This window comes from Macrobrachium rosenbergii, chromosome 20, assembly GCF_040412425.1.
Source record: "Macrobrachium rosenbergii isolate ZJJX-2024 chromosome 20, ASM4041242v1, whole genome shotgun sequence".
Classification (NCBI taxonomy): Eukaryota; Metazoa; Arthropoda; class Malacostraca; order Decapoda; family Palaemonidae; genus Macrobrachium; species Macrobrachium rosenbergii.
The window spans coordinates 15,222,595-15,243,144 of record NC_089760.1 but is presented as its reverse complement, the minus strand read 5'-3'; the positions used below and the strand labels follow the sequence as shown (position 1 = coordinate 15,243,144).

The window sequence follows — 20,550 nt, the reverse complement described above, 5'->3', positions numbered from 1 at the left end:
TTTTTGTAATATATTTGTTTTTATAACATATTTTGTATTTTTTGTTTATACTTCGCATATACAGGCAGTCCCTGGTTATCGGCGGGCTCAGTTATCAGCAATCCGGGTTGTGGCACTTGTCTAGCAACGAAAATTGGCAATTTTCGGCACCGAAAATCGCCGATTTCCGCTTATTGGCGCCGATACATACCTAACAGGCAGTCCCCAGTTATCGGTGGGGGTTCCGTTCTGACGGCGTGACGATAACCGAAAATCGCCGATTTTCTGTTATCGGCGCCTCTGTTAGGTATGTATCGACTCCAATACCCAATTATTGGTGCTGATAAGCAGAAATTGGCGATTTTTGGCACTGAAAATTGCTGATTTTTGTCGCTAGACAATCCCCATGAAACCGGATCATTGATAACTGAGCCCACCGATATCTGGGAACTGCCTGTACAGTACTGATGTATTGAAACATTTCAACATGTTTTTCTATGTCTCACAATATATTCACTTATTCTTGCTACGTAGCCATATTGACTTGCTTTAGCCTGTATAAGATTTGGAGCCTTTCTCCCTATACAGTATATATCATTTTACTTACTTTTTCATTTATACACAAACCAACACCTATCTCCTTGGTTTGTGTTTGTTTCGTGTATTCTGTTTTCTTATTCACGTAACTGTGGAGAGTTGGAGGGATGGTTTCCAACTCTCGATGCCATCTGTTCTATTTTTAGAAATCTCTCAACCTCATTTGAAAACTTCCCTCTTTGACATTCTTTTCCTCCTTGTTCTGAAATGCCTTTTCATGAACAAACAATGTTTTTTATTTTCAGCTACACAATTTCTTGGAATGTTGTAATGTATTAGTCTTTCAGATGTTGTGTAATTGAGAGGATTGAGACAAGGCGGATTTTTGTATTTTCCTGGCGAGGGTTTCATATTCAGTTGTACGAGGATACTTGTTGCATAAACCTAGCAAGTTTTCCCCCTCCCTCAACACGGAGGTTGATGTCGTAAGATCTTTAACAGTGCTTTTGGCCCTGATTTGCTCTCTGGGACCAGTGGGAGTTCCTGTCTACGGTTTCTGTCTTGTCTCTTGCCCTGTCTTTGTTGGGGGGGCGTGCTGTGAGTCAGAGGCTCGCTCCCTTCCCCTCTCTGAATGTAGTTCTTGGTCTCCTGAGCAGTGGAGGTTTTTTGCCAAAGGGAAGCATCAGAGGAGGAAGAAGGCACCATCTCGGAAGGGGGTTTTCTCCTTCTTCGATGGCTTCTTCTCAAGTCTCCTCCTGTTTTCTTCCACTGTATTCCCAATCTTCCTCCAGTTGCTCAGTCTTCCTTGGGAGATTTTACCCCTTCTCATTCTTCAATAGCTTCGTCTTTGGAAGTTTCGGGTGAAGGGTCAAAAGATATTATCTCTCTGGCTGCCCCTGCTCTCTTGGGGCAGGGGGAGGTTTCCCTCCCCTGTGAGGGAGGAGGCATCGTCATCTTCTATTTCAGGTTCGGAGGCTCAGATGGCTGGCACCTGGGCTTCTCTAGGCCTTCCAGGAGTACCAACCTACGGTGTCCTATTGTCCCTTTTCATATCCTCACTTTCTCGTGTCATCCACCTGGACAGTTGCCGGCCCTGCTGCTACTCCCTTGACTGTACCAGTGATGCCACATCAGCCTTTGGTGTACCCTGACCAGCATTTTGAGTCGGCGGTTGCAGCGACATTCACCTCTTCATAGACCTACGGTTCCAGAATCCGGATCTGTCGGCAGCGTATCACTCTCAGAGCTTTGGACCCCCTTTTTTGTGGTGGTAGCTCTTTTCCCACTCAGTTGGCAATGTATCCCTCGCAGAGCTTTGGATCCCTACCACAGTGGTGACTTTTACTTAGGATCCGTCTTCTGAGTTGATATCTTTTTTGAGAGAAGTTCACTCATGTTGTGAAGAAGAAACATTGCAAATCTCCGTCTCCATCTTCTCCTCCATTGTCTTCCTTCTCTTCTTTTCCGTCTTCGCCCGACCACGGATGTGATTCTCCCACTCCAGCTCGGCTGTCTCGCTGGTGAGGGGGTGTCAAGTCCTTCCGCTTCTTGTCCATCAGTTTTTCACTCCAAGCAAAGCTTGGCGATCAGAAAATCTACGGCAGTGTTGTCTTCCCTTGGTCTCCCTGTTCGTGTTCGTAGGAAGGATAACAAGGCTCCTGTTAAGGAATCCTGTGTAGGGAAGGCTTTGGAAGTTCAGCCATTCCCTTCTGGGCCCCACTATTGTGTCGTCTTCCCCGATCCCCCTGTTAGTGTTTGTAGGAAGGATGACAAAGCTCCTGTTAAGGAATCCCATGTAGGGAAGGCTTCGGAAGTTTAGCAGTTTCCTTCTGGGTCCCGCTATCGTATGACGGACGTGAGTGATTCTGCACGGCAGTGGACATGTTTCCAGTCTAGGCTGTTGTCGCCTAGTTGCTCCCATGTCTGTGACCTTAGTCTCCGTCATTCCAGAGCCCCTCCCTGTTCATGCTGTCTCAGGAGGCCTCTGATTGTCGTTCCAGCTTCCACGAATGTGTCCTGTCGCACGTCCACATCCATGAAGACATGCACATATGTGTAGTTAGTTCAACCCAGTCGGCCATTCAGCCTCGTTCCTCAGCATCTCGTCATCTCTCATGTTCTTGCTCTCCTAGGAGAAATCAAGTTTGCACAGCTGCTGATGTGACAGCATGGACATATGGCCGTTTATCGATATATGGCTGCCACACGGGGATGTGTGGAGGTTGTCTCAAGATGGCGTGTCCGGGAACAGACCATCGTCCTCACTCGTGAAGATCTGGGAAGAGAACAGGATGGCCTACAGTTATGCCATGTTGAAGCACCAATTCCCATGTGATCACTGTCTCATTCAATTCTGTCGAGCAAAGAGCTTTTATAGAACTAGTAACAGCCAACGGACATACCATACCATCTAAATACAAGCAAATGGGATCATTCTGCCAAATTTTACATCCTTCAAAATGTAAGTTGATGGGGCCAAATTTTACGTCCTTCATAATGTAAGTTGATGGGGTCTGATTCATCCGTAGCAGTCAGCCTTCGTTTTCAGTACTGTAAACGTCCACTTTACCAAATGAATCCCCCTCGATGTGGAACCATCTTGATATGGTGAGGGGGCTCTTGAACCCCAGGAATTTGTTCCCGGGTTTGAGTCCAAGAGTCTCATATATTATTATCTATTTTTTTCGACTAATTTTGTGGAATTTTCCACTTTTTGCAACACTTATTGGACGAGATAAATAGGAAAAGATATCATAGCTGCGATTGGGTTTACGGTCGTCCCTCGCCATATCGCGGTTTACTCATCATGGTCTCACTGTATCGTTGAGTTTTTAATTTAATATACAGGCAGTCCCTGGTTAACGGCGGGCTCGGTTAACGGCGATCCAGTTTTATGGCGCTTGTCTAGCAAAGAAAATTGGCAATTTTCAGAGCTGAAAATCGGTGCTTTTCGATGCCGATAGCCCTGAAAATTCGGTTATCATCAAACCCTCAGAAACGGAACCCCGCCGATAACCGTGGACTGCCTGTGTCTAAATTTGTATCGCAAATTTTTTGCTATATTGTGGGATTTTGTAGTATTTATTTATTTTATTTTGTGGCAAAATTTTTGTTTTCATGACTAAACACATTTTTTTATGATAAAAAAGATTTACTAATTTTCAAATATTAATATTAATGTAAACAGCAAAAAATATCTAAAATGCTAAATTAAAATCCCACAAAACCACAAAACACCTTACCAATGTACATAAACACCCCATTTCAAAATCTCTCTCTTCTCTCTCTCTGTATACAATTTTTTAAGGAAAAAATAGCAAAATTTCAATAAAACTTTATTTCACATACAGAATAAATTATAATATCGATCTATTATTATCGTAATATATGTATAAAAAAAACCATTGCTCCGTCATCTGTAACTGTTTCTACTGTAGGTATGTGTTGCCATTTTTTTTCCTCTGATTTACTGAACTGGGCTTCATTACATGTAGCTGACTGTGATTATCACACATATAACACTACACTAGAGAATATTTTATCACTGTTGATGTTTCATCTCTATTCACTGTAAAAATATTTAAAACCCGAATTTCATATGTAAGCGACATAGGGTTACACTATACACTCTCATCCCCAGCTTGTCAAGTCAAGGCTTAGTCTAGTTCCAAGCTACTGTGCTGAGACTTCGTTTATACATAGTAAACACCAGTTCTCTCTCTCTCCCTCTGGGACGATCGTTTTTTTATGCATATTACGGTGAAAACAGATCAAAATAATAATACAATGCTGTATACCAAATGGATTCTGTAATTGAAATAACATAATGTATTTACATTAGTATTAATATTTGAAAATTAGTAATTCATTGTAACATTTACATACACAAGAGAATTTTTATCACTGTTGATGCACTGTTCCGTGAACTATTAAGTAGGTTTAAGAGTATAGAAAGTGTTGAAGTGTATAGGAAGTATTTGTAAGAGTGAGGGAAAGGTTAATAACAGTGTGGGAAAGGTTTATAAGAGTGTGGGGAGGGTTTATAAAGTCTTAAGATATATACATATACAGTTAATAATAAAATAGATATCAGGTCACTACTTCGCAGATTTTCGCATATCGCGGGGGGGGGAGGTTCTAGAACCTAACCCCTGTGATAGAAGAGGGACGACTGTATATCTGAAGCTAAATAATGGGAACTGTGGTAGGACCATCAGCTGCCTGATAATGTTTGGACCTGAGAGTTATCAGATTGATAGCTCAAAGGCAGAACTATTCTTTAGGGCTGGACCACGGATTCCGGGGGGTCTGGTTCTGGAGCTAGGACTCTTGGCATTCTCTCCGGTTTGCCCATAATATGATTAATGTGGGGGTGATTGCCTTCTTGTAATATTCTCAGTCCTAGCCAGCGGGTTAGGCTTACACTCGGGCCACTCAAATCATGTTGTGCCAACCCCTGTGGGGTTAGGGTAGGGATGTGGACATTTGGGAGTTGGTTCTCACTCATGCCGTTGGTGGAAGAATAAACTCCATGAAAGGCCGATGATATCATTTTAAGGTTTCAGGGTTAATTTTCCTTTTTTTTTATTTTTACACTAATCTATATGAGTAATTGCTTTAAAGATTTAAGTGCCCCTAGGTCCTTTGATGGTACCCTGCAACTTCTTGGTGGGCATCAATATTCGGTCCAGATCTTTCGAAGCCAGGGGCATTGGTCTGTCCATCGCATTCAGGAAGAATCTGTTGGTCGAGTACTAGGCTGGAATGTAACCATGCAGATCACAGTCATCTCCTTTTACTTTGGGACGTTGCCCATAGCTCCTTGGACTCCTTTTCCCTGGATCCTTTGGTGGATGCTCAACAAGTCATGTAGCTCTTGAGGGACAGGTTGCATCTCGCCCAAGGTGTGCAGGTTCAAGGAGGTGTGTGTGGGACTGGCCTCCTCCCTTTCTCCTGTCTTCCTTCCTCTCCCAGTGGGCAAGAGAACAGTGAACGAGCCATCACATGCTGGACTGGCGTGCATGAAGGTAATCTAGATGACTGAGTATCTTATCTAAAATCTAGCTCCATTTTGATTAGTAAATGCAAATCCTTCCTTCTCTCTAGCAAGGGGAGAGAGTGACTTACTATGAGCAAACCAGTTGGTTGGTCTTAGCTTTATAGTATAGTCTTTGAGACTATTGGTTCATCCAAGCCTTTTCAAATCAATGATATTACTTTTTTTTAATTCTAAATTCCAAGAAGTGTGACGATTGTGATTATGTGTTAGTTTTATAAGTTAGTCATTATTTTATGTTTATTTTCTGCATTGGTGAAATGGTATGGGCATTACAAAATGTATAAAAGAAAGCACATGTTTAATTTTATAAGATATTTGTATAGCAAAGCATTCTTTATGTTTAAAAAGTATGTGCTTGTTATGACGTCATAGGAAGTGATGTCATAGGACGAAAATGGTGGGAGGGAGAAAATGTAAACAAACGCGGGTGGGAGAGTTGAACAAATGGTGGTAAGGTAGAGAGAGCTCTCTGAAGGTTAGGTCGATAAAAGTTGGGTTGTAAGTCTGTTTTGTGGTTTTTGTTGTTGTAAGCTGGATTGCATAGTGAAAGAAGAACAACATGAACAGGTGAGTGGATCGCATAATTGAATCATTTTCGGACAGGTTAGGCTAGGAAAATTTTCAGATTGAACATCTCTCTCATTCAAAAGATCAGAGGTATGGTCTCCTTCCTTTGCTCTTTCATGAGTACAAAGAAAATACCCAGGTGAGCTGAACTACCAGTCATTTCAGAGATTTACTCAGAATCCTCCTTCCAAAAGTAAGTCTCCCATATGTAAAGACTGAGGGTTTGTATTTGTGTAGGAGCAAATGACAGATTTTTAAAGTAATTTGTATTGTTCCTAACATATAAACCTGAGGTCTACATTAAGGGCCCACCTCATACCACTCCTCATTCTCTTACCTGGGCCAAAAGGTAAACTGCGTAGAACTGAATGTATACCGACTTGGTGGCCAGTGCTTCCTCCCCCTATCATCAGTAACTGTTACCATTAACCTCCTTGCAGATGTTTAATGTCCGGATTTTCAGCTTGCTGAAAGTTAATCCCATATGTAACGACCTCAGGTTTGTTTGTTAGGAAAGAGGTAGTACTTGAGTGAGTGACATTTTTGCTGACACAGTGTTTGCCTTTAGCCACTGGAAGCATTAATTCTTTCATCTGGTCCTGAGCTGAAATGATTATTATTTGGTGTTATGGCTTTCCATGTGGTTTAATTTTAGACTTTCTTTCCCCTGTACAACATTCATATATTTTGTACTTAGGGGACATTGAGCATTCCCTTATTTAAATTTTTATAGATATCTGTGCTATTATTTTTATACAATTTGGTTGAAAATCTTTAATGTTTACCTCATGATTTGCAGTATAGTTTTGATAATTTGTTGGTGTTATGCAGTGGTATTACTGGCAGCTTTTCAGTGTACTGTATTTCAAATTCAGTTCTCACTGAATTCATTGCAAAATAAATGGAATATGACCTTAAACCCCTGTGAGTTAGGAATGGGGGTCACTTTTGGATGGCACCTAACTTCCAGCCCGAGAAGAACCCTAAAAGGGTTCAGAGGTCTGGTTAAACAAATCATTTATAACTAACATAGGTCTACCTCATGACTTACTAGACCGAAGAAATGCCATTTCCTGGATGAAAAATTCACTTTGTGGTTCTGTCACAACTACCTTCTAAGGTTAATGCTATAATAAGATCTTACCTTCTTTACTTATTAGTTCATTCTCCATGCTGTAATGTGAGATGTCCTTTAACTTTTACCATGCCTTATGTCATACTCATCAACTCATAGCTTAGTTACCCTTAAAAGTTACTTCTGTCTCCTCCTCTTATTCTTGTTCCACCCTGGAGTTATCTGCAGTCTTTAAAGTTTACTGGTTCATATTACAGTACAAGCTTTCTTAATCCATCATTGGATAAGAATTCTGAAGAGCTGTGACATCTTCCTTTCAGTAGCAAACCACCACAGTTTAATAATGAAGTTTTTACTTTATGTGGATGCACTCAGAAATTTCTATAGTGATTGGAAATTTTTTTTTTACAATTTATTGATTTAGTAAATCATAAACTTATTTTCAAACTTCTAAATCTTGGAGTGGGTGGATATGTTTAAGGATTATTTCAAGATTTCCTTACAGGCAGGCAGCAGTGAGTTGCTGTTGATGGGATCTTCAGCGAACCAAGGTGGTGTTCTTGGCGTTTTGTTATTTTTAGTGTATACAAGTGATATGGTTTTGGCATGGAAAACCAAGTTGTTCATTATGCCGATAATACAACACTTCTGGGTGTACAGTGCAGTACTTAAGTCTTCATTTAAGAGAAATGAACCGGCCCTTAATCTCGATTGTAACAAGGAGTGGATTAGTGAATGGTGTAGTTATTAGAGTATGGGGCTTAATTTCACTAATGTATGTATATTTTTACCTACTTCTATAATACAGTATAATACATTACAAAATAATAGTACCTATGCAAGATTAGTTTATTTTTTATATATTAATGAAAATTTTTATATGTTATTGTATATCTGCATTAATTTTTGTTGTTACAGGTGGCTGAATGAAGTAACTCATGGTGAGCCTCCTGAATTGAAAGGGTAAGTGGTACATATATTATGTAGTAATATTTATTATTTTTGAGATTTTGCCTTGGCATTTGTAAGAATGTAGTACAGTATTTACTTGCATAAATTAGTACTAAGATCGTGTTTCATTCTTATGTGTTAGTATACAGAGTTACTGGAGATTTTTAATATAAATATTTTAGTAATAGCTGTTACTAAAAATGTTATATTAGTCTTGTACATATTTGGTGAGTGCCAAAAGTGTGTTTAAAATGAGGAAAAAGATTTACTGTATGGGTGTAAAGATTGCTGTTGAAATACTATTACAGAAAGTCCCCTACTCAGTTGATTCAATTGTTTATGAGGGTAGGTACTGTACTAAAACTGAAATTTGCCCCTAGTCCAAACTGGCCTTTTACTGTATGAATTATGGTTATTATGATTACAGTTATAAATTTGTGTAATAAGAGACCTAAGCCACATTCTTAGATTCAAGATTTGCTTGTAATTGAGTCGGAAATTGTTGCATGATAAAGATTTAAAACTTGGACAGGCAAGCAGAAAGAAACCAAGTGAACCAATGGAAAGTAAAAGACAAAAAGCAATGCAGCTGGGGCTGAAGGTTTGTTGCAGAGAACCTTTAGTACCATCTGTAGTTTAATGTGTTTGACAACTCTGTTAGTACTAAATTGCAATTAATCTTAGGCAAAATGTAGCCTAAGTGGTGTGGATTAATGTGATCCATGATTTTAGCTCAGATTCCTCTTAACTATACAGTACAGTATTCCACACTTACACTCATTAAGACATCAACAAAAATAAACTGCTTCATATTTACAATACAGTACTGTACTGTAAAGTGTGTACTGAATGTGAATGAATGCTTTTAATAAAAAAATATTATGCTGTACTTTACTATTCATCCTTGTTTTTCATTCTCCATGTGATAAAAATTAATGACGATGATAAAATGCAGAAGTATGGATGCCTACATCCATCATTTATTCAATCTATTTCTCTTTCTCTGAATTTGTTTTCATATATTTTCTATCTGAATTTGTTTTTAATCATCTATTATAATTTTTTCTCATTCTTTCAGTGATGTATGCATATTCCTTTTACTTTTTATCTTTTCATACCGCCCTCTCCTCCTTTCTCCTCAGAGGGACTACAGGTTTACCATTTATAATACAAAATTCGAAAAATTACAATAATTTTGTGGAGTGTAGTGTCAGTCATGATGTCATATGATTGATGTAATGCTGTAAATATCCTACTTAGTGTGAATACTCATGAGTTTACAGTATACATTATACTTACACATCATGTGACTTTCCAAAACAGTTCTTAACATAATTTTAGGGGGTTGTACCGTATATGAGATACAAAATGTGAGTGTGTGTGTGTGTGAATGGCTTTTACATAAACAGTGTCCATTTGCAAAAGTTAAATAGAACATTTGTATTTAAAATAGTGATAATTTGAATGAAATATTGTTTTATCTACTGTATTCATGTACATTGCGTGTAATGTTTTCATATGAAATATGAACATTGCAATCATGCACCATTTGCATTCTGGCAATGGTGACATTCTCAAAATCACTGGCTAATTGAGTTTTTCTGACATCGTCATTGCCATTATACTTGCTAAATGGAACTAATTCAGAAATATCTTTCTGTAAATTATCAATGCTGAGCAATGCTGAGTTAAAAAAAAACTTGCCTTCATTTATAAATGCAGCAAATTTAAAATTAAGCAAATGTGTAATTTCACCAGTTTTGTATGTTGCTTTCGCCTATTCAAAATGTTTTGCAGCCTGCACGTTATTTGTGTTTCCTGCTGCTTAAAATTAGTGGCATACTAATTGCCACCTTCTCCATTGCATGAAGGATGCATAAAAATGTATTTTATTTTGGCCAGTACTTGGATAGGTGACCCCCTGGAGCACCGGATTCTGTTGACATCTAGGAGACGTCTTTCGCAGCCATGATTCAAGTCTTGGGCTTAAAACTTCCTGTCGTTCTGCCTGATTTGTCGGGAGACCAAGTGTATGAGCATTCCATTTCTAGGACCCTAAAGGCTATCAAGTGCCTGAAGGCCTTTTAAAAGCAGTTACCACTTAGGACTTCACCTCCAAACTAAGTTCTGACAACTTGTTTTTGGCTCCTACTCAGCCAAGAAGTGGTGTCTAGGAGCTCCATTTGTTTTGACTTGATGTAATTACACTCCGCCCTGTGAGGAGTGGAAGATGTGGGAGATGTAAGGAGTAGCTGCTGCTGCTGCTTCAGTTACCAGTTGATCCACAACCCAAGAGGGAGAGAATGGTATGTGGCTCTTAAGACAGTTTCAGGAGTCTCAGGGTCCAAATAGACACTCCTTTGATAGCAACAGTACCACGGTAGTGCCATGGTTACACTATCCTCCTCCAGAGATTTTTCATTCTTCAAAACATTGACCAGGGTGGCAGGCTCCTGCACTTCCTTTCTTGGAACTTCAGAACAGTTCTTTTTGGACTTGAAAGTCTCAAGATCCAAAGATAGACACTCCCTGGTGTGCTGTCACAACAACACCATGGTAGTGCCATGGTCAACAAGGGCCTAGTGTCCTTTCATCTACTCTATTGCAGTGCAGGTACATGAGTAGACAGTAGAACGTTCATTACACCGGCCAACCAGACACATCCCAAGCAAGATGGATGCAATTACAAACAATTCATTTGCTAAAAGTCAGGAGATAAGGACAGTTGATCATGGCACCTTGACTTCCAGAAATTCATTCAACCTCTCAAGGAGCTTCATCTTAGTCCTTCTTTTCTCAATTTACTGAAGTTGGCACTGTCTTCTTGCACCCTTGAACAGAGCAAGACATCTTTGGTATCCATTCACATCTGGAGCCTTACGCCTTTTGCTGTTTTACGTTTCAAAGGTGATCAGTGAGATTGATCATTCCACTTCTATTGTCTTGTGGTTCCAATGACAGTATGATGTCTATTTTGCCTCCTTAAAGACTAGACATTCAACCCAATGCCAACGACTCGTTTGTTAGCTTCGAGTTGGCTGAGAAATGGTATCCAAATGGTCATTTCTCTTGATTAGTGAGATGATCAAATGAGCATACCCGTCAACTTCCTGGTGGACATCAATATGTTTCAGGCCAGATCTTCCGAGGCCAGGGGCATCGGTCTGCCCATCACATTCAGGAAGAACCTGTCAGTCAAGTAGTAGGATGGAATGTAATCGTGCAATCACATTCATCTCCTGTTACCTTGGGACATTGCCCATAGGTCCTTGGACACCTTATCCTTGGGCGCTTGGGTGGATGCTCAACAAGTCATGAGGTTCATCCAGCTCTTGAGGGACAGGTTGCATCTCACCTAAGGTGTGTGGCTGCAAGGTGTGGGACTGGCCTCCTCCCTTTCTCTTGTCTTCCTTCCCACAGTGAACGAGCCATCACATGCTGGACGTGTGTGCATGCAGGTTATCTAAGATGACCGAGTATCTTATCTATAATGTAGCTCCATTTTGATATCCTTCTTTCTCTCTAGCAAGGGGAGAGAGGGACTTACTGTGAACAAACCAGTCCTTAGTTTTATAGTCTCCGACACTGTGGGTTCATCCAAACCTTTTCAAATCAAGGGTACTACATTCTTTTAGTTCGAAATGCCTAGCAGTCTGGCGAATGAACATCTCTCTTGTTCAGTAGATCTCACGTATGGTCTCCTTTCTTTGCTCTTTCATGACCATGAAGGGAGTACCCAGGTGAGCCAAACTACCAGTTGGTTCAGAGATTTACTCAGAATCCTCCCTCCAATAGTAAGTCTCCCATATGTAATGACCAAGGGTTTGTATTTGTGTAGGAACAAATGACAAATTTTTTAAGTAGTTTGTATTTTTCCTAACATACAAACCTGAGGTCTTAAAGGGCCCACCTCTTACCACCCCTCATTCTCTTACCTAGGCCAAAAGGTAAACTGTGTAGAATTGAATGTGCACTGACGTGGTGGGTGGTGCTTCTGCCCCTACCATCAGTAGCTATTACATTATCACAACCACCCTGCAAAAGTTTAACGGCCAGATTTCCAGCTCACTTTAAGTTAATCCCTAATTACTTAAAAAATTTGTCATGTTTCTAACAAGTTGACAATTGTAACACAACTATTACTAAATGTGTGATAGTTACAATAACTAATGTTGCAAACAGTTTTTCTCGATTCGGTTGTTTATGTCAGTATTTGCTGTTGTTTATGCCCGTGTTTTTGCATGAAGTGATAAGTGGTGGTTAATTATAAGAAACAGTACTCAGACTAGCTATACCATTTAGATGGTAAACCTGGTTGAATGTATGACAGTTACATTTAGTCTGTCGAATGCTTGTTTATAGGGTTATTAATTAGTCAAAAGCTAACTTAGATGTAACATGCATTGTCAGTGGAATCTGAATCTGCTGAAACCATGACAGACATAGCAGGCTTAGTCTAGTATAATCAACAGAAAATGAAACTCTGACCCCACATAGTGAGCAAGCCTCAGTTCAGAAATCTAAAGAATTCCAAAACCAAAACACACCTACCCCCAATGGTTTCAGATAAGGGATTGTGAACCTGTAGTAAGTGTTTGAGGTACTATTCACATAACTCTTTCTCTCTCTGAAACTATTGTATCTTGTGACCATTTGTGTACTTTCTCTTCCTATTGTGCAGACGAGAGATGGCCCGTGGAAGGATGCTTACCATTTGTCGTTTTGTTTTTTGACCCTGGACAATGATTGGGATGGGATGGGTTATTCCCTCCTCCCACTTGCTTCCCACTTTCAGTATTATGAGTCGGGGAAAGATGACAACCAAGGAGGCAAATGCTACTGCTTAAATGGCCTGGAGTGGTCACTCTTGAGCTGTTTGTTACTCGTTGTGGTGGGGGAGTGGAAGGGTGGGAGGGAGTTTGTTGTTTCTAACTACTTCTTTCACTATTTTAACACTTCGAAAAATCCTCCTGTTCACCTTGAAGTCCTCTTGTGAGATTAGGGATGTAGTCGTCTCATTCATAAGAATCTTAGGAGTCATTACAGCAACTGAAAGAGAATGAGGGAAGGGGTGATGGGTTGAGGGTGATCTTCCTACTGGAAGATACTTTTTCTTCTGCTTCCTCCTACTCTTCTCATAGAGATTTCACTGGGGCAATTAGGAGATAGAAAAGGAATGAGGGTCAGTGTTGATGGGCGACACATATTTATTAAAGGCTCTATCACAGCCTGAGCAATGACGAGGGTCAGGCTTGGTCTCGGCGAAACTTGTATTTTTATGCTTTGTCTTTTGTAGAAAAAGACAAGCATAATGCTTAAGCTCTGTCTTTTAAACAATTACTGTTATGTATTTCTTCTTTTTGTAATCTAATAGTTTAATATTTTTCCTAAAAAAACAAAAGAAATAAAGAAATTCAAGTAAGCCAATATTTTGGTCAATGCACATTGACCTTCGTCTCTTTCCCACCAAGGCCAGGGCTGATGTCTATTTACTGAATATTTACAGCATTCAGATTTCTTCCTTTTATAGATCCTTTTAAGAAAAATTATCGTTATTAAAAGTTTTTAATTAATTTTTTATGTATCTTGAACATTTTTTGTTCCTATAAGGTTTATCAGCAGCTGCTGGAACTCAGATAGCACACTCAAGACTACTACCACTTACAAACTTTCTGGTAGTATTTCATAAAGTACTTGAACGTAGGGGACTTTCTTTAGTAATTATTTTATTGTATGCATGGGACTTTAGTGCATATGAAAATTTGAGTGGTATTTCATTTAGGTACTTGCTTAGTGATAAAATAAATGTTACCTTGTATTCCTTAGATTTTTTTTCAGTAGAAATCTTGTCAGAAACATTTTTTTATACAAGCCTATTAATCATGTAAAGCATTCATTTGCTGTCCAAATGCACACAGGCATGTATATTTTTATTGTCTGGATATAAGAAGCAGAATAACTAAAAGCAACTTTTCATTTGTGCTTACCTTTCACCCATGAATAGAAAGTAACTGTCCTCTTCATTACAGTATTTTGTTTAGATAGGATGAAATACAGCAAGAATTAGAGGGTGGGAGGTGGGCACTTCTTATATTTTTGCTACATTTGTATGAAAAGTCTAATTTTGAAACTTAAATTTAATTATTCCTCACACAAATCTACTACCTTTACATTGGCCTCTGTCTGTGGGTGTTGGACTGAAGGTTAATGGACTCAAGAAGCATCATGAGGCCAACAGTAGGTCAGATACACACTTAGCCATTTTAATACAGTCATAGGATGTATTTCATTTGTGTGGTAAAATAGATGTTTGCCATTCCTATAAGGTATAGCAAAAGATGATATAGACATCTATGCTAAAGGTCAGAGGATGCTTATAGTGTGTATATATATTTTTAGATACTGTAATTCTTATATGAAACACCTTTTAAACTTATTTATCTTTTTAATTTCCTGTTTAATTTAATTACGGTGTCAATAACCTAGATGTTGCGATGCCAGTTTTAGTAGCCATAAATCAGTCGATCAATCAGTCAGAGGATGCATTATGCAGGGCCATGTTAGTATTGTTGTAGGCTTTACATCAGTTGCATGTAACGGCACAGCAAGGGTAGGAAAAATGCTTACCATTCTTATAAGACTTAGCAAAAAATACCCCAGATGTCTTTTACCTTTAGGTTAGAGAACACTGAGTATGAGGAGGATGATTAATGTCATAACAATCCTTTTCCTTCATGAGGTTGACCTGTTGAGATGAATTTCTTGTGTAGTATATGTGCTACAAGGATTAATACCACAGAAAGAATGGAGGTAGATAGATTGATGAAAAGTGAGTGAACTATAATCTGTACATTTTGGGAGGAAGGAGGAGAGGAAGACTTAGAAAGTGCTAGATAGATGATGCAGAAAAGGTATTGCAATGAAGGGCCTCAGGATTCAGGAAGCTAAAGGACATGTGCAAGATATATTTGAATGGAGCAGTGTGCGTAGTGGGTTTCACTGTGCTGCAAATAAACCATATAGTGGCATATCAAACAGCCATTGTTGTAAGAGCATTCTGTGTGGGGTTCTGCCTTGATTCAACAGTATAAGATTGAATGTGGCAATGACTATTATATTGTCTTTTCTTCTGGAGCCACTCCTGTTAGAGGAAACAGTTTTCTGGTTGAAAAAATATATGAATACTATGTTGTTTTAGTTTGGGTGATCACCTTCTTTGTCATTATTAGAAGTTAATCAAGATTGCATCTTTGTAACTTGACTAACATTTAAGTGTTTAATGAAAGGCTGGTATCTGTGAAACAAAAAATTTCTTATATTTTTTATTAGTTTATGGTATTCTACTTCCATGTAAAATGAGAATCTTTGTGAATACTTCTAACGAGATACCTGCAGTATGTGGATTACGTTGTTTGTATGTTTAATTTTATTGTTAAATTTACTTTGTTGTATAATATTTGTTATGCAAGTTTGTGTATGTCTTAGATTTATGATTTTACTTTAGGGAGTATACTGTGTAATAATTTCTCTCTTTCTCATACTAGCATATCTGGCCATGCACTAAAAGTTGGCTATAGTTCAGCTCTGTGAGTACCGAGCTGACCCAACTTTGGGTAAATTCCAAGGCTTATGATACTGTATTGGCAATTTTCAAGTCTTTGAGCTACTGTAGGGACACAGTGAATTATTAGAACTGCTTTCAGACCATAAAGAATATTGCATGGATGCTTTTCATGGATATACTATATGCCATGGCTGTCTATTTTAGATGTCTTAAGGATTGTTCTTTTGCAGATGCTCAAAGAACTTTTCCTTTTTTCTGCTGTAACTGCAATGGTCCTTAAACCTATACAGCACTTAATAAGAAATTTTAAAAGTGCAGCCTGAGCTTGGGATTTATCCAGCCAAATCTTCTTTTTAAAGAAGTTAAGATGGGTCAGCTGTATTCATGCTGTCCATTTACCATGCTACTTATTCCTTGGCTATTGTGAAAATATTATACATATATGGTTTTTTCTTCATTACTGATAATGCAAAATTTAGAATGTGCTAAAATTTCTTAAGCATTAGATAGGATAGTCTTTTTGGCATGTGTGCTTTTTTGTAATTTTGCAAATTGGTGTTGATATCTTATCATTTGTGATATAACAGTATTACATAACTCAAAAATTTAATAGCTAAGACATCTACTTTTCCTCAGGTCTGTTGTCTGCAGCACAGCAGGAATCCGAGTGGTTGAGTTACGTGACTTGCATACAATGGCATTCCACCACTGGGAGTTTGTAACAAGACCACCACCTCCAGTTCTCCATCTTCCATGGGCACAGGTACCACACTGGCCACCAGATACCCACATAGAGGTAGTGGCACAGGACACTCAGGGTAACCTTCTCAAGGGGTGTTTTGTTCCTCGTCCACTATAGACAGACTAATTTAAAACCTCAAACATTGCACCATGAAAAACTTTATATGGTTTTAAATTTGAAAGTGTTAACTATATATTGTTTAGTTATGGGTTCCTTGTGAAGACTTGTTGCAGAAAGTCTTTTGAAATAATTTTGAATGAGTTTTATTTTGTTATCGGGTTATAAATTTTAGTATCTTAAACTTCTTATGTATCTATACCATAAATTTTATCATCTCCTGATGTGACATTTCCATTTATTAAAGTAGTATAGATAAAAACCAAGGAAAATTCCAATACTCAAGTTACATAGCCTTAGTAGATTAAATACAGTAAGCAAGCAGCTAGTCATTAGAATTAAAATATTTTATAATAGAGAAGCTCAGCCTATTGTAGTATATCAGTTCATAGGCAAAAGATTTATCTATGAAACTACTAGAGATTGCGATGTTCATATACTATTTCCCTTTTTTGCAACTTTTTGCAAGATTCTTTCATATTGAAATCAGTGGTAGCTACTGATGAATCCAGTTTATTATTCTTCTGTTATCATCCCTTTTTTGTCTGCTTTAATTAGTTATAGTAACTTCATAGTCCTGTTGCCTTACCTCATGAGGCTGCACAAACACTTCATTGGTATTCTTTAATTATTCTCTTTGCCTTAGCGAGGAATTTTTACTTCACATACTTAATGTTTATTTATGAAGACTATGTACTACTGGTTTTCTAAACTTTCTAGGCAAGATCCACACAAAACAAAACGATCATGTTATCTAATTCCAAACTCCTGATTGACTCTCCATTTTACCAAATTACTGTTTATCTCTTTGAATGACCAAGGTAAGCATTTCTGTGTTAACAGATTATGAGTGGCAAGTAGCAAGATTACTGTACTCTCAGAGGGTGGTATTACTTTTATCACTTATGTATATTTATGTTCAGGATTCCAAGAAATCATTATTTTATAGACCAGTGTAGAGCTCATATTTCTATTCATATAGCTTCTGAGAAACAGTTTGGAAATTCTGCTGCTGTTGAACAAATTAATTGCTTTAGTCTTTATCATGTTTTAAAAATTTTGTGTACCTTTAAACTAGAAATGATTTGAAAGAGTGTACCATCTCAAGATTTATAGACAAGTTTATTTGTACATGATTCTGCAGTTAGTAAATGATCGTACTGTATAAAATAATTAGTAAACTAAGTTATAGATTTATTTATTATTTTGTCAGTTGTGTTACTATTTCCAGGGACCAAATCATAATACAGTATCTTCAATTTAGATTTAACTTTTGCTGTTTTGTCCAGTACTGGTGGTTCAGATTATACATACAGTTTTTGTTAATGGTAACTGGAGAATGTATCAAGGCCTAATATCTAATGATGTTGGATATAGTGCAATGCTATTACCACTATCGTCTCTCATGCTAATTAGGATGTACATATAACTCTTGACTGTACAGTAGTTATATAATATTGATGCATCATGAAATTTCAGATTTTATGAGAACCTTCCTACAACCAAAAATTTAAACCTGGCAGTCAATATGAACTTGTTTATTTGCGTATGTGTATAGCGATCAAGCTCGCAATATTGCTTCAAGATAATATGAGAACTGGAAAACTCGGGTGCTTCAAAGTTCGTAGGCAGTGGGAATGCCTAAGACCACTGGAGTCTAAGTCCAATTATTTTTTGGTATTACAGTACACCATACTGCTGGTACATTGGCACGTTAAAGTCTAAATACCATCCTGGTACTTTAAGAACTTGCATTTAAGTAATAATTTTGCTGAGATTCACTTGCAAGGCCCAGAGGTCTTTATGTAAGATATAATTACGTTCTACCATCAAAGGAAATTTTATCCTTTTCATAATTACCTGTTGGTAACACACAGTACTGTTGTCTGTATTCTTAGCTCACACAGTTAGGTGGACTTCTTCATTCTTACTGTTTATAGTTTTCAATTGGAGATAAGTTATTTTATTGTCTTAACTCATTCCATTTTTTCTAGCAGCATATGCCCTAAACTTGCAATTAAACATAACAGGTTTCCTGTATAGATTCTGTGTGAGTGAAGTGGTGTGCTTTTTCACCAGAATTACTGTGACCTTTTCCATTTACATAACTTGCTGATTCTATGGTATTACAGTTTATTCATTTACTGATTCTATGGTATTACAGTTTAGTCATTTATTTGGAGGCAGAGGCATTTTGAAACAAATTGCATGATTTAGTAATCTTGCTGTTATACTTTTGCTCTTAAGTTAGTGGTTTATGATTTAATTATGATCAAACTTAGATATGAGATCACTAAGTAATATTTTTAGCTTATATGCTTAAGTATAACTGCTAATTCAGATTGCTAGGTGAAAAGAAAACATACAGTATTTGAAATTTTATTTCCAAGTGAGTTTTATATCAAGGTCATTTGTAGGTTATAAATTTTGTGGACAGTTTTTTTTTAAATAGAAAAAGCATCAGATCAGTTATTAGTCAGCATTCTTTAAATATTTTTAAGCATTTCAAATATAATTTGAAAAATTAATTCCTTGATGAGGCTAAGAGAGAACTTGATATTATTCCATGTTTCTTGTCTCAGTAAGCAAGTGGTATTTGTCTTTCTCTTGTGGGATACATTTTTTTTGCGAATTGATCTTAGATTTGCAGTTAAAACAGTGATTGTAATTTTTTAAAGTAGAGTATCAGTCAGTAGTTCTAACTCAGAGTTCACTGGTAGATTTGTCCAGTAATATTTTAATAAAATACAGTAACAAGTTTTGTTCTTTCTTAGTATTCTGAAATTTGTGAAGACTTGTTACATTGGGAAGAACTTCAGACTTATTCCATAAGTTTTCCTACATTCCTTATGACTTATAGTCAAGCTTTTATATTGTAGTTTTAAATATTTTTGTTTGTGCTACTGACCATATAAGTCTTGTGAATCTCAGCTGGACAGTTTTTCACACTATATTTGTATTTTACGATTACTGTGTTCTTCATCCATATCCTTTTTGTGTGCTGTTGAGAGTGCAGCTTATTATACAACATTATGGTATTTTTTATTATGACTAGAATATTTCTTAATTTCACAAAAAGTAGATTTGAGTTATGTCATCCTTAAAATTTTAATTTATATTTTGAAGGTAGGAGTAGGAAGTCATTTTTGAAATCTTGTATTGTTATGCAGCTGTACTGTATTTATTTATGACTTTCCATTAGTTTTGGTGTTGAACAGGTTCTTTTTCTCAAGGCATAATTGGCAGTTTGTTGTTATGAACCCATATATCATGAGTAACCTTGTTGTGTGCGAAACATACCCAGGTGCACTAACTCAACGAGATTTGAAAGAAAAAGCTCTGTTGTCATGTGCCAGCCAAGCCCATCACGCCACAGGGTGAGACTTAGTCTTCTGTGTGATTCCATTGGATGCGGACTTGCAGCTCGGACTTCCCAGAACCAAGGCAGTGCCTCTGCTGTTTTTGTACTGAGATATTCATAATTCATCATTTTCAGTTATGTATTAATTTCTGTACCGGTTATTCACTTTAATGAGCATTTAGTACATCATTTACTACTTTCTTACTTTTGGACTGACAATTGACTGGTATTCATTCTCTAAGTTACTGTGAGTCATCCCCTGTACCCATTTTTCTTTGCTGTGGAGTAAGTTTCAGTGATTTTTTATACATTTCTGTAATTTTCAGACTTAAGTAATTCTTTTCATCATGTGATTCTAATTTGTTTGTTTTTTTTTTTGCCAGCAGTAATGGGTGGTGTAACATAACCTTTTGCCCTTTTGTAAACCCTGTCAACTTTTGTTTACTTGGTAATTATTTGTATTTCCCTTTATTACAGTAACTGTTGCCTTTGGTTCTCCATTCTGCTGCCACTGTGATCATATTTTTTAACGGATGGCATAGTATTAAGTATTTTTATATTGCTGTATTAATCATATCTCAGTGTACATGAGCAGGCA

General features: G+C 37.5%; 1 protein-coding gene across 2 annotated transcripts in view; it reads left to right on the top strand.

The window, feature by feature from the left end:
- Positions 1–18,725, top strand: part of LOC136849070 (uncharacterized) — a 47,478-nt gene extending 28,753 nt beyond the window's left edge. The window contains exons 5-6 of one of the 2 annotated variants that reach the window (XM_067121991.1): positions 8,136–8,180; positions 16,369–18,725. In XM_067121991.1, the coding sequence (XP_066978092.1) occupies positions 8,136–8,180; positions 16,369–16,591 (268 nt within the window). In that variant the 3' untranslated portion in view covers positions 16,592–18,725. Of the gene's footprint in view, positions 1–7,722; positions 7,882–8,135; positions 8,181–16,368 lie in introns of those variants that run through there. The other variant, XM_067121993.1, reaches the window with a different exon arrangement.
- Positions 18,726–20,550: the final 1,825 nt, after the last annotated feature.